We start from the raw sequence: 14,474 nt of genomic DNA on the forward strand, positions 1-14,474 counted from the left end.
AAGTTCTGATCACCGAAAATGAATTACCCAAAGACAAAATCAAACACGAAGATTCTTTGTTTATAATTTGTTATGCAATCAGAACAATTATTTATTAATTCGAAAAATACTTCTTGGTTGATGAATACATTGAAAATTTGAAAAAACCATGTTAATTGGTTTAAAAACTTGGAATAAATGAGATGATTCTTGTCAGTTATCTCCAACATTTGGCGAACGATTGCTTCAACAAAGGATACCAACTCTGATTATGAAATATGAGAAAAATAATGATCATTTGATCTTTTTGCATTGACTGTTTATGCTTTTATGACTGACAATAATTTTTATGGAGAAATTCTAAGAGATACTTGTAATTTGTATTGAAGCAGAAAGTTGTATTAAAAAAATATAAAGAAAATAAAAATCTCATTACCCTTTTTGAATTATTTAATCACAACATGTTTCAAACATTGATGCCATTTTCAAGTCATGTTCGAAACATGTTGCGATTAAATAATTCAAAAAGGGTAATGAGATTTTCATTTTCTTTCTATTTTTATTGCAAGTAGCCCTATTCAGAAAAGAGATGAATTAGTTGTATTACTTTGTTTTCAAGATTCCAGGAGAGAGTATAAGAGAATTATACATCAAATATACACATATTGCTATTTTATTGATATTGATACAGCTATCTTGATATAAAAATCGATTTTACATAAAATAGCCGAGCTCTTGACATATAGTCATGATATTTGAAATACATGCTTTCCTTTTGCCTCTATCTTTATAAATAATAATAATAATAATCAATCATAGATCGATCACTACAAGTACCCTTCTTTTTTTAATACGACCGGTTCCAGCCAATTATGCCATAAGGTTTCAAAATATTCAAAAATAAATTATGTTAGTAATTAAAAAAAATCATTGAGTAGTCCTGTAGAGATAAATTTATAATCAATGACTTTGAAGAGGAAATATTTAATTTGTTGTTTAATGTTATAGAACTTACTTTTACTCGTACTGTTTGCGGGGGTCTGGTCAACATTCTGTGGTACAGTAGCATAGCCTCTGGAAGCCTTATCAGCAGTTCCGTTCATTTCCTGTGACAGGATGTAAAATTAATAGAGTAAACATCTTTAGTAACCATTTTTGATTCATTAACAAATTCGAATTTTCTGAAAATTTAGAATTTTTACCGGACTAAAGAAACATCCGGCACAAAAAAAAACTGAATAACAGAGTAAAAAAATGAAGAGCAGTTGAATATGATTCATGATTCAGCTTCAAGCTAGCACAAAATTGACTATTTGATTACTCAACTTCATATTCAGACAAATATTTAAAGTCTCCATAGATGAATGTGGTGTGCAAACTAAAATAATATAGTGAGATCCACTTTATAATGGCAGTGGAGAAAAATATGAGAAAAACGTTGCCGATCCTCTGTCTTATCAATGCCTTCTAAACACGGTAGCTGATACAAGTTTATCAATGTAATATTAACGGTTCATTCTCGTTTAAAATAATCATTTATATTTTGTTAGGCAAAAAATTATATTTTTCAATAATTTTATAATGAATTTTCATGATTAAGATGAAATATTTAGTTAATTGATTATTAATTATACATTGTTAAAAGACGATCTGGCAACAGAGCAAAGCGAGAAAGAGATAGCGGTATGCACTTTGTTGAATGATTGACAAGGATAGCAATACCATTGCTAATCAAACACTGCCATTATTGCCATCATTTATTTAATTTATTTATTTACAAAAAATACACATACAAGTATGGGAACAACAGACATTATAGCCCAATATTATAACGTGGAGCTCACTATAGTATCAGTGATTACTAGTTACTGTAATTATAAGAAACAGTATAGCCTACTAAAGTATACAGTATATAGTACGGAATATTTTTAAAAATAACATCAGAAAAATGTAAAAAATAGAACGGTTGTGCACATCGAACATGAACAGACTATCACCAAAAAGTATATCATTAGCAATTCAAATTTAGCTGACAGTTCTGTTGAAAAGAAGTGTCAATTTTGATTTATCACAAAATTTCAGATGTAGATACATGTGAATACTGTGTTTTTGGCTATTTTCTGTTAGCTTCTATCATTTATTCATTCATTTTATTTATTCATTTATTGTATAAAATACTATAATCATAATACATATTATGACATTGGAGGAAAAACTAGGCTGAGCCTGTACTATTTCTCTCCAAAAATTTTTGATAAAATGTGAATGTTGTCCAAAAGATAAGGTAATGTAATCACACACTGCTTCGTCACTTGATTTTCGGTCCAGGAATGATGATTTAAAATTTTGAATTTTGAAGGTTGATTTTATACTCTAAATGAATCACAGAATTTATCACAATAAATTAAAAACTTTAGAAATATTGCACTTATTTAAAAAAAAAAATAATCACAAAATCGAATGAAGATTTGATGTGATTGAGCAATGCCTCACTCCAATGAACGACTTTCAATTTGCGGCACTGGAAAACATAAAAATTCAAGATAAATCACTATATATTTTTGAGATGGAAATTATTGAGAAATTGCAATTATTCAAATGCTAATGAATTAATAATTAATAATAAACGAATAAACGAAAATCCAAATAAATGCTGTAAATCACCCCGAAGACTGCACATATTGATAATAAATTATTGACAATTGACAATCAATTAATCTGATTATTTCATATAATTGTTATATTTTTTTGTTTCTGTGTGTGATATTTAAAACTCACCGGTACTTTGAATACCATTTAGCTGTATTCCCAAGGTGAGATACTTCCTAAAAATGTTACTACTTAAAACTTAAAAATCTTCCCAAATACTCTAGGGCATTAAAATATTCTCTCTACTTACAGTTGGTTCAATTGAAAATATATCCTTAGGATACTTTCCAGAACATGAACTATACTCCAACTTCGTCATTTAATGCTTCATTTACATTCTTTTCCAAGGAAGGTAATGAATATTTTCTACTTTTACTTTTTTGTAAATTAGTCGCTCAATCCCTTAATAATGATTACATACATTCGTATTATTTTTAAAGATCAGTAGGATCGTAATTTATTTATACTTCAAATAAATAAATAGAATTAAAATAGCTCATTCAATCGAAATTATATGTTTTGTTTAGTAGGCCAACTGTATATTCAGGATAAGATAAACTAAGACATAATCTACCAACAAACATCCGCATTAGTTATATACTCCCTGTTTATTTATAACTTTTGGACAAAATCTATTGTAAATTTTGCGTCTCGTTTAGAGCTGAATTAGAGCTCAATTGTTTGCATCTATTGTGTTGTTTTCCTTCCTACCTACGCGAAAATTTGTAAATTCACAAGGAAATAACTTTTTATCATAGGATAGTTTTATATTTTCCACTTTTCAATTACTCAACTCTATTGTCAATGGAAGAAATATTATAGAAATAAATCATCACTTTCGACACCATTGAGAAAATTTGTAAACATTAAATGAATGATTAATTTTGTAGAGTAAATATTGATGTTGTAGAATCTTTCCATAATTGAAGAGACTTGAGATATTGTCAAAAAATCCACTTCATTTTAATAAAAATTATTATTTCAAGGAGAATGCTTTCGTGTGTACTCACACACCAACATGTGAGCACACACAAAATCATGCTTCTGTGAAATAATTTTTATGCAAATAAAGTGGATTTTTTGACAATATCTCAAGTCTCTTCAATTATTAAATAAATGTTTTTGAAAGCTTATACAAAAGATATTAAAGATAAAGGTGTCATATCCCATTCAAGAATAATAAGATAATATCGTACATTATTAACATTTGTTAGTCTTTATCAATATATTTAATAAGCTAATTGAAGAATTTTATCTAGTTTACTTAGTAAAACACGTATAATAACACATTGAGTCTCAATTTTAAACTTGAGATACTGTCTCGAATAAACTCTGAGGGACAGAGTCCACTGAGTTGTTAGGTTTGGAATGCTGACTTTGAGAGTCCAATAATATTACAAACAAAAGTTAAGAAAGCTGAAAAATTGTGCACCTTACTTGAAATATTATGTTGATAGGTTCAGCCTCAAAATAAAACACAGGTTTGCGCAGTTAATAATGTTTCCAATTGAGTTAACCGAACCAATACTAAAATTTGAGTCAGCAAGGAGTTGTTTCTACTTTAACTTGCAACCGTGAAGTAATTCACCAGCAGTATGAAATTATGTGGAAATGGTGGGGAAATCAAAAGGGGAGGGAGAGTATATACTTATTAGAATTAAACAATGAAAAATGAATCAAGCAACAAAATTAATCAACAAATTTTAATGAATGATAATAAAGTATAATAAACTTCGTAATAATAAAACGAATGATATGCGCTCAAATAAACAGCTGATCTCGATAAGTTCGCCGGAAATGAAAAGTGCAAGCACCAAAAGTAGAAATAGTAAGGTCCACGTTATAATTACAGTGGAGAAAGATAGGAGAGTAACGTTGCCGATCCTCAGTCGTGTCAATGCTATATTAACTGTTGTTCAAAATAATCAATTATATTTTATAAAGCAATACATAATATTTTCAATAATTTTATAATGAATTTTCATAATTAAGATGAAATATTTTGTTAATTATTAATTCTACATTGTTAAAAGACGATCTGGCAACAGAGCAAAGCGAGAAAGAGATAGCGCTATCCGCATTGTTGAATGATAGACAAGGATAGCAATAGCATTGTTAATCAAACACTGCCATTATATTGTGGACGTCACTGGCTCACTATAGGTCTACATACTTGAGGTGGAATTTCTTAGCGACGACTCAAGCCTAAGTGGTTAGGTTAGGTTAGGCTAGAGCACATTACCTATAAATTTATGGGATTTGATGATTCATTTTATTTTTGTATGTTGTTTGAACGTTATGGTGACAGATGAACTGGAAGTGTTGGCTACCACATATTGCTTTCATAATTCATATCTAATGAATCATCGAATCTATTGACTGAGATATGTACTCCAGCCGCGCCTATATTGCACCTAATTACTAATTAAATAAAAAAAATAAGAAATTGTCAATAGCCAAAGATTTATTGATAGTTAGAGAGACCGGTTTTGGTTGTTACACCAGTGTCATTAATTTATTGTTACACCAATAAATCTGTGGTTATTGACAATTTCTTAGTCTTTTCATTTAATATGAATAATTATCACAATATAAACTTCTCAACTACACAAAAAGTAATTACTAATTGCACCTATACCGATGACTTTCAGTTTATTTGTCTTTGAGATAACATTTCTTCATTACACACTAATTGAAGGCTCCTAGTTTCCATATTGGTTCAGAGGCCGTCTCGTCATGCTCTATCTTCACACTTCTTTATGGGTGACATTCATTTCCTCCTGTATTTCATGTTTTTGTTCTTTGTACTTATTATCTAAAATTAATTAATATAATCTAAAATAAATTAAAACAAAATAATAGACAAGCTAGTGAAGAAAATTAACACAGTAAGAATTGGAATCAGAGATGAATTATCAGAATATTTCGAATAATACCAACATATTGCCATTTAAAAGCAAAACCCTAACCTTCCTAACCTAAATGAAATGAAATGACCTACCCTTCTACCTCCAAAACATAATTAAAGCAGAACCTTTTAGTTCATCTAATTTTATAGGCAGGATGAACTGAAACCTAGAAGAAATGAGACCCTCCCTTCTTGATTGCTATCCTATCACTCTTGCTGATCAGCTGTTTGTTACAACTTTTTTTAGTGTTGTAAATATAAATTATTTTATACTAATATATAGATACGGGTACTACAAACATGTATGTTTTAGTTATTTGTTGTTATTCATTTGCATATTAGTTACTGGTCATGTGGTGGTGAACAATATTATTGTACGTGACTTGACGTGAATGTCTCAACTTGAAACAATCCTGCTTGTACCGTAAACTCATACTTCCGGGCCTTGTGACGTAATATATTATACTAAAACATAAGTAAATTCGTATGGCATTTTGTTGATGCGGAGTTCCTTACGGGAAGGTCCCACCGTATCATTTAAGCCGTCAATGGGTCTCACGACTTTTATATATCAGCTGGGACCGACAAATTAACGTGACCATCACGGGAGTATACTGGCTAAAACCGTTTGTTCATATGTGGAATTGAAGGCGGGAGTGAACTGGCTAAAAGCTTTTATTCATATCTGGATTTGAACCCGGAACATCCAGGCTACACAAGCACTATATCCACTAGACCATGGATCACTCCTATATTAAAATAGCCTAAATACTACAGTATTGTAGATAATATATCGGCAATTTCTCAATGCCTTTTTCGATCGTATAAACGCCGTCTTAACGAATCAAAGCAATCTGGTTCATGGACTTCAACATCACTGAACAGTTTCCAATTAATTATCTATAGTGATATTTGTTTGTATATCATGTGATGTTACTTAATCACATGATAACTGTTTGATAATATAATAAGTTGTTTACTGAGTTTAGTTTGTTATCTACGTGAATAAAGATGGTTGCTTCAAATGGCTAAGAATTTATTAAGATATTTAAACATGGCGCAGTCAAGGAATTGAACAGAAAAGGAGAATAATTGAGTGAGTGAACAACGACAGGATTGAGTGAGTAATAAGATTGGGTAATTATCGTATTATTATATTTTTTCTTAAAAGACGAACATGGAATTCAACAAGCCAGAACCGTTACTATGCAACGGGGAAAATATTTCACAAAATTTCGAATTATTCAAGAAAAATATCGTAAATTATTTTATAGCGACTGAAACAAATAAAAAATCCAACCAAATTCAAGTTGCAAGATTTAAAAACTTGTTAGGCAATGAAGCTTTGATTTTATATGAATCGTTACAAGATGTGGATGAGCCAGAAACGGTAGAATCAATGTTAAAAATATTAGAGAGCTATTGTTTACCAAAAAAGAATGAGATCATGAATGTATACAATTTTATAGCTTGCAAACAAGAGGAAGGTCAATCATTTAATTCATTCTATGCAACTTTGAAGGGGCTAGTGACAAGATGCGAATTTGGGGAACAAGAGGATAAGTTATTGAAAGCTATGATTGCATTGGGGTTAAGGTCGAAAGAAATGCAACAACGTGTGTTGCGAGACAACGACTCGTTGGAAAAAATAATTGATTATTGTCGCAGTGTTGAAATAGGTGAAAAACATGAGAAGTCAATAAATGAAGAAAAGTCTCGAAAGGAAGTGCACCCAGTTTCCAAGTATGATAAAAGGATAACAAACTCATATCAGAAGATTGTATGCGGCTATTGCGGAATGCAGCATGTAGAAGGTAGGAGCTGCCCAGCGTCTGGTAAAAGCTGTAATAAATGTGGTAAGATGAATCATTTTAGCAAAATGTGCCTGAATAAAGCTAGGAGAAATGATTTCAGAGTGAGTGAGCAAAGGCTACCTCAACCATTACATAATGTTGTGGAAAATCCAACAGCAATAGAAGAAGCTCACGAGTTTATTGATTCAGTATATCTAGTTAACACTGTCAATGAAAAGGCTTGGTTCAAAACATTATTAATTGAACATAAACCAGTAAACTTCAAATTAGATACAGGAGCAGAAGTGAATATATTGCCATATGAAATTGTGAAAGACAGTGTGTTATTGAATAGGTTGAAAAAGAGTAGTGTTCGATTAGAAGCATACGGAGGATTTAAAATTTCACCTCTGGGTCAGTTCACTGCTCAAGTGGAATCAGAAAAAAGATTTGATTTGATAAACTTTGTTGTGGTCAAAGAGAGTACAGTACCGATTCTAGGCCTTGAAGCTTGTATTCAGTTGAATCTGGTGAAACGAATTGATGAAGTTCAGAAGCAAAGTAGAAACAACAATGTGAAGGATAGAACGTATTTTTTTGAAACGTATTCTGATGTGTTTACTGGCCTTGGTTGTTTCCCCGACAAGTGCAAAATTCGATTAAAAAAGGACGCAATGCCACATGCCAGTTCAGCGAGACGTATACCAATGAAGATTCAAGACAAATTTAAAGAAAAAGTTGATTTGAGCATGGCGGATATGGTTCATTGTGTTACTGAGAATGGCGAAGTTGAATTTTCAGAGAAACGCTTGAATAAATTTGTAACAGAAACACAGAATGATGATGTTCTTCGGAAAGTTATAGATTATTGTGAAAATGGCTGGCTTAATAACATAGTTGATGGAGGAGAACTAAGGCATTTTCTCAAAATAAGAAATGAAATACAATTTAGCAAGGGTCTATTGTATTATAATTCAAGAATTATTATACCCAAGAATTTGAGAGATTTTATCTTGAATAGGCTCCATGAAACGCACTTAGGAGAAACAAAAATGAACAGCATTGCCTCAAAATATTATTATTGGCCAGGAATAAGAGCAAACATAAAAAATCTGGCTGAATCTTGCACGCATTGCCAAAAATATAGAAGGTCCAATGTAAGAAGTCCAATGCTTTCTCATGAAATACCCGATTTTCCATTTTTAAAAATTGGAGTGGATATAGCTGAAGTAAAAGGAATAGCTTATCTCATAGTTGTGGATTATTATTCAAGGTGGCTTGAAATAACAAAAATGAACAGTAAGACAAGTTCGGCTGTTAAATCTATTTTATCCCAGTTATTTGGCAGGTTTGGAATTCCGCAGATTATAATAGCTGATAATAATCCGTTTGGCTCCCAAGAAATGATACAGTTCGCAAAGGAGTGGGATTTTAAAATTATTACAATAAGTCCTCGTTATTCTCAGTCTAACGGCTTAGCTGAAAAGGGGGTGAACATAGCAAAGACTATGATAAGAAAGTGTGCTGAAAGCAAAACCGATTTAAACTTGAGTTTGCTTAACTATCGGAATAGTTGTGTTGCGGGTCTCAATTATTCTCCTGCTCAGTTAATGTTTGGTCGAATGATAAGAACAAAGTTCCCTAATCCTCAAGATAGTTTAAAACTTCATCAACTTCCTCGAGAAGAAATAGCAGTGCAAATGAAGAACCATAAATTTCAACAGAAAGAAACATACGATAAGCAGTCACGGAAACATGTTTCTTATTTCAAAGAAAATCAGCCCATTTATTTCCAAGATTGGAGAACAAAATTATGGGAGTCTGGAGTAGTTATTAATGAAGCTGATGCCCCACGGTCCTATGTGGTGAAGTCCAATAGTGGAAGAATATTAAGAAGAAATGAGAGGTTTTTAAGAAGACGATGAAATCAAAGGAAAGGTTGAAAAAGGAAATGTTTGAGGTAGCAAAAGGGGAAGATGTTTGTATATCATGTGATGTTACTTAATCACATGATAACTGTTTGATAATATAATAAGTTGTTTACTGAGTTTAGTTTGTTATCTACGTGAATAAAGATGGTTGCTTCAAATGGCTAAGAATTTATTAAGATATTTAAACAATATTCAAATCATAAAGTCAGTGGAAAAGAAAGGAAGGAATTGTTTACACTTCTCCTTTTCCACCATCTTCTATAGTAGATAGCTGTGATTCAAGCTATCCCGATTAATCTGATCTGATATTGTTTATTCTTTTTAATAATGATCAATACAATTCTATTTCAAATTATATTTTATTATTTCTAAATAGAATATAGGTACTTTTCATGATTTAATACTAAATTTTTATAAAATTGATATGCAATATTTTGGCATATTTAGATCATATTCCTGCACAGTCTACAAATAATTTGGTAACGGTGTGGAGTTAGAAAAGGAGCTTACCTGTTTTTCTGATGTTGATTATCCACGCTTTTCCGCTAATTAATAGTCTATAATTTACAATCAAAATACTGATAAAGGGCCACATTGATAAACGATTTTTCATAATTTTTGCCAAGAACATCTTTTGATTAGGAACCAAGTACTAAATCTTCCTGTTTCTGACTTGTTTCTTGTAATTGGTTGATCACTAACTTGATCTCCGTAAGGTTGATCTCAAGAATCGTTCATAAATTCTATTTATTTATTTATAATATCTCTTTGGAGATAGCTCATCTATCACTAGATCAATATCTCTTCAAATATAATCCTGAAGAATGCTTATTGAAAGAGCTGAAGAGTATTGAAATGGAATTTTGAATGTGGAAACTGAACGTGTTTCCAGATTTAATTTTTTAAATGTAACAGACAGTTGTTCTAAATAATAGATCTCATTTTGCCACTATAAATTCACTTACGGTCCGTCTTCTACTTGAGCTGCAGTATAATAGTATCTTCAGATAGTCGAGATCATTTTACTTACGTGGCCTGAACATTGGTCTGAATTTAAGCTAGGCAGAAGGAGCTATCACTTTACCTTATAAGGCTTTTAAAATTTTATTAGAATGAAATAGGAATTCTCAAGTGCCTTTTTGAAATAGTTCATTAATTCATCAAATGTTTAAATTATTTATCAAAAAACATTAACATAATTATAATTCACACTATGAACAGAGATTAAATGGAATCTCTCCATAATTATTAAGCTGAAATACAAGCGATATTGACAATATAGCTTTTATTTCACCATGTTCAAGTTATTTAATAATTAAATTATTTCTAAAGAGTACTTGAGAATTTTTTTTCATTCTGATGAGCTATCACTAGACGTGATGTGATTCATTAATATCATAATCTAATTTAGGTTGATTAATTTTTAATTTTTGAATTCATAATTGTTTGACCTGCGACGCCTGAACTCAGGTTAAAACAGTTTCCTGGTAATTTGTTGAAAATAAGCATAACTTGGCAAACAAATAATGTGTATGTGAACATTTGTCATGATGTGTTTGATTGTCATTATGTGTTCCATCTGATAGGATTTATAAGGACGACAAAAAATCGTACATGAAAACATCGATGTGTGTGTAACTGACATGGTTCAGACTAGTTATTACTTGTGCCTAGTCATTACTCACATAACCAATGTCCAATTTATTAATTCCAAGTAGGCTACTCTATTCCTATTGATATTTCTCTTCAAAGTCATTTTACAAGACGTAAATGAAGTTAATTGTATCAATAACTAAGAATTTTCTTGTAGAAAAATGTGTGAATAATGATACAAATAAATAATTGTATAATAATATGTGAACTTAGTTGTTCATCTTGAATTTCCTGTAAGTTTTATACACTATATTCTTCCTTTAAAACAGTTCTATGACGTTGTAACACTTTTTATGTACTGCTGCAATATTCGGCATCAACATTCAATCAATAAACAATCGATCAATCCTCATCACCAATACACAATCAGCATTCAATATTTAAAAATGTATTGGAGTTTATAATATAAATGATGTCATTGATAGCTCTTCAATTAAAAATGGATCAACCAAAGTGTCAAATGGGCTGGATAAACAGATTACAAAAATTAAATATATAGTGAGTATGTATGGGAACCCTACAATAAGTTGGAGGCTGTTGTAGATATAATACTGTAACTTTTAGGATAAGTTATTGGTCAAATACTCTACCTTTTGACGTACAACTGAATTTCAACCCCTCATTAGGGGGTGACTTAGGGGTTGTGACTCAAATATTTTGAATGTAAACACCCATTGTGTAGTACATCATTTTAAATGCCTTTTTAGAACAAGAAAGATGACGTCAATGAAAATGTTCTATGATACTTGTATCCAAAATGGCGGCTGATTGAAGTTTAAGTTTTTAAGGAAATGAGGGGTTGTAACTCAAATATTTAAAATGTAAACACCCATTGTGTAGTACATCATTTTAAATGCCTTTTTAGAACAAGAAAGATGACGTCAATGAAAATGTTCTATGATACTTGTATACAAAATGGCGGCTGATTGAAGTTTTAGTTTTTAAGGAAATGAGGGGTTGTAACTCAAATATTTTAAAAACTAAAACTTCAATCAGCCGCCATTTTGGATACAAGTATCATAGAACATTTTCATTGACGTCATCTTTCTTGTTCTAAAAAGGCATTTAAAATGATGTACTACACAATGGGTGTTTACATTTTAAATATTTGAGTTACAACCCCTCATTTCCTTAAAAACTTAAACTTCAATCAGCCGCCATTTTGGATACAAGTATCATAGAACATTTTAATTGATGTTATCTTTCTTGTTCTAAAAAAGCATTTAAAATGATGTGCCACACAATGTGTGTTTACATTTAAAATATTCAGTATATTCAGTCCATGACCGGCAGTCGCCAGACAGACTTCGTCAAAATATACAAAAATTAATACACAAATAATTAGAGCTGGCTGCAGATAGGTCGTTTCATGTGGCTCTGTAGATGGACTGCAATACTCAAATCTCAAACTGGTCCACAAGTACACTGGTCTCATCATCTCTCAGTGAGTACAGAGGGTAGTTGATTAGTTTTTCACGTACCAGCCTACAAAACTACCCATACTCCATCTCACGAACACAAATCGGCAGTATGTTACAAATGGCAGTAAAAATGTAAGAGTCCGTAAGGGGTAGCATTCATGTGCTTCCGATAGTCTGGAGTAGGGCAGGTCAATGTTGCCCCGTCTGCTGGTATTGTTTTTTTTTTTTTTTTAAGATTACGTCCTAAAGACTCCAGTCATGGAGTATAAGACAAGTCATGTTATTACATAATAATTCTAACACTAAGTAGTTCAACCTAGTTTAGGTTTGAAAGGAATTCTTGTAAACTATAAAAAGCTTTATCAACTAAATATTTTTTCATTTGTTTTTTGAAAATCTTCAAATCATCATTACTTTTCAAGATTTGAGGTAGCTTGTTATAAAATTTCCTACCAATATAATCTGGTTTTTGTTCAAATAACCTACTATTGTGACCCATTATATGATAATCTGCTCTGTTTCGCGTATTATACTCATGAACATCTGAATTCTGGATCACACCACTCGTTTTCACATGCATTACAACTTCATATACATACAAAGATGGCACAGTTAATAGACCAAGCTTTTTAAATAAAGGCCTACAAGAGTCTAACCTATTCACTTTCTCTATACATCTGAGTGTCTTCTTTTGAATCTTAAACACTCTGTCCATATTTTGTTGAGATGAATTACCCCATACTAAAATAGCATACCTAATATGAGATAGTATAAGTCCATGGTAAGCAGTTAACAGTAGTTTTTTATCATTCAGCCTAGCAAGCTGCCGCAGGACAAATACCCCAGATGATATCTTATTACATATCCTCTCAATGTAAGGATGCCATGTTAATTTCCTGTCCAATAAAATTCCCAAGAATGCTACTTTCTCTTCTTGGTCTAATTCATTTTCCTCTACAAACACATTTATTTCTCTATCCTCTACTGAATTATATTTACTTTTGAATTGTAGGAATTGACATTTCTTACTATTTATTGTTAATTGCCTTTGCTTCAAGAATTGGACAATTGACTGTACTCCAGTAAAAGCATTTTTTCTAGACTATCTAATAAATAATTGTTAAAGATAAGCGATGTGTCATCAGCAAACAACAGAGCTCTGTGATCTTTTAACTCTTTTGGTAATTGGTTCACATACAACAGAAACAGTAAGGGACCCAGAATTGAGCCTTGAGGTACTCCAGCCTGGACCTCCAGTTTTTGAGATTTAATTTTTACTATTTCATTCCCATCCACCTTGGTAAGCTCAACACACTGGTTTCTACCTATGAGATATGATTCAAACCATTTTAGTTCTATACCATTCACACCTACAGTTTTAGTATTTCCAATAATATTCTATGGTTCACACAATCAAAAGCTTTGGATAAATCAAGAAATATTGCGGCTGCCTTCTCACCTGAATCTATTATATCTATTAGTCTTCCAACAAGGGATACTATTGCAGTCTAAGTAGATTTCCCTTTCTGGAACCCATGCTGTTCATCACATATGAAATTAATTTCTTCCAGGTGCATCAATAACCTATTTAAAACTACTCTTTCAAAAATTTTACTTATTACATTTAGAATACTAATGGGTCTATAATTTTCAATTCTTTCAGAATCACCGCTCTTGAAAATTGGCAAAATTTTTCCTTGTTTCAGATCATCAGGGAAAATACCCTGCTCTAGTGAAGTATTAAGGAGATGCAATAAAGGGTCCAGTAATTCATTTTCACATTCTTTTAAAATTTTGCTTGAGACCCCATCCAATCCTACTGTTTTTTTGTTATTCAAATTTTTATTATTCTTGACAACTCATCTCTTGATAATGGATGAAATTTAAATACCTTTTCAATTGGCTCAGAATTTAATGTAGTTGTATTATAAGTATTAGTGTTCAGTGACTTTTGGAGATTATATGCAACCTGTTGATAATATTTATTGAAAAAGTTACAAATGTCTATACTATCATCCATATAATTTCCATGTTCATCGATTATCCTAGGGACATTAGTAACTGTATCTTTTTGAGCTGCTCTCCTATTTCTATTAATTACCTCCCAAACAGCAGAGTTAAAATTGGTACTAGTTGTTAA

General features: G+C 31.3%; 1 protein-coding gene across 2 annotated transcripts in view; it reads right to left on the reverse strand.

Moving 5' to 3' along the window:
- Window positions 1-14,474, reverse strand: part of LOC111043950 (UDP-galactose translocator) — a 49,353-nt gene that overhangs the window by 27,950 nt on the left and 6,929 nt on the right. For both annotated transcript variants that reach the window (XM_022328995.2, XM_039442657.1), the window contains exon 2: window positions 995-1,085. In XM_022328995.2, coding sequence (XP_022184687.1) covers window positions 995-1,085 — 91 coding nt within the window. The remainder of the gene's footprint in view (window positions 1-994; window positions 1,086-14,474) is intronic.

This window comes from Nilaparvata lugens, chromosome X, assembly GCF_014356525.2.
Source record: "Nilaparvata lugens isolate BPH chromosome X, ASM1435652v1, whole genome shotgun sequence".
In the NCBI taxonomy this organism is placed as follows: Eukaryota; Metazoa; Arthropoda; class Insecta; order Hemiptera; family Delphacidae; genus Nilaparvata; species Nilaparvata lugens.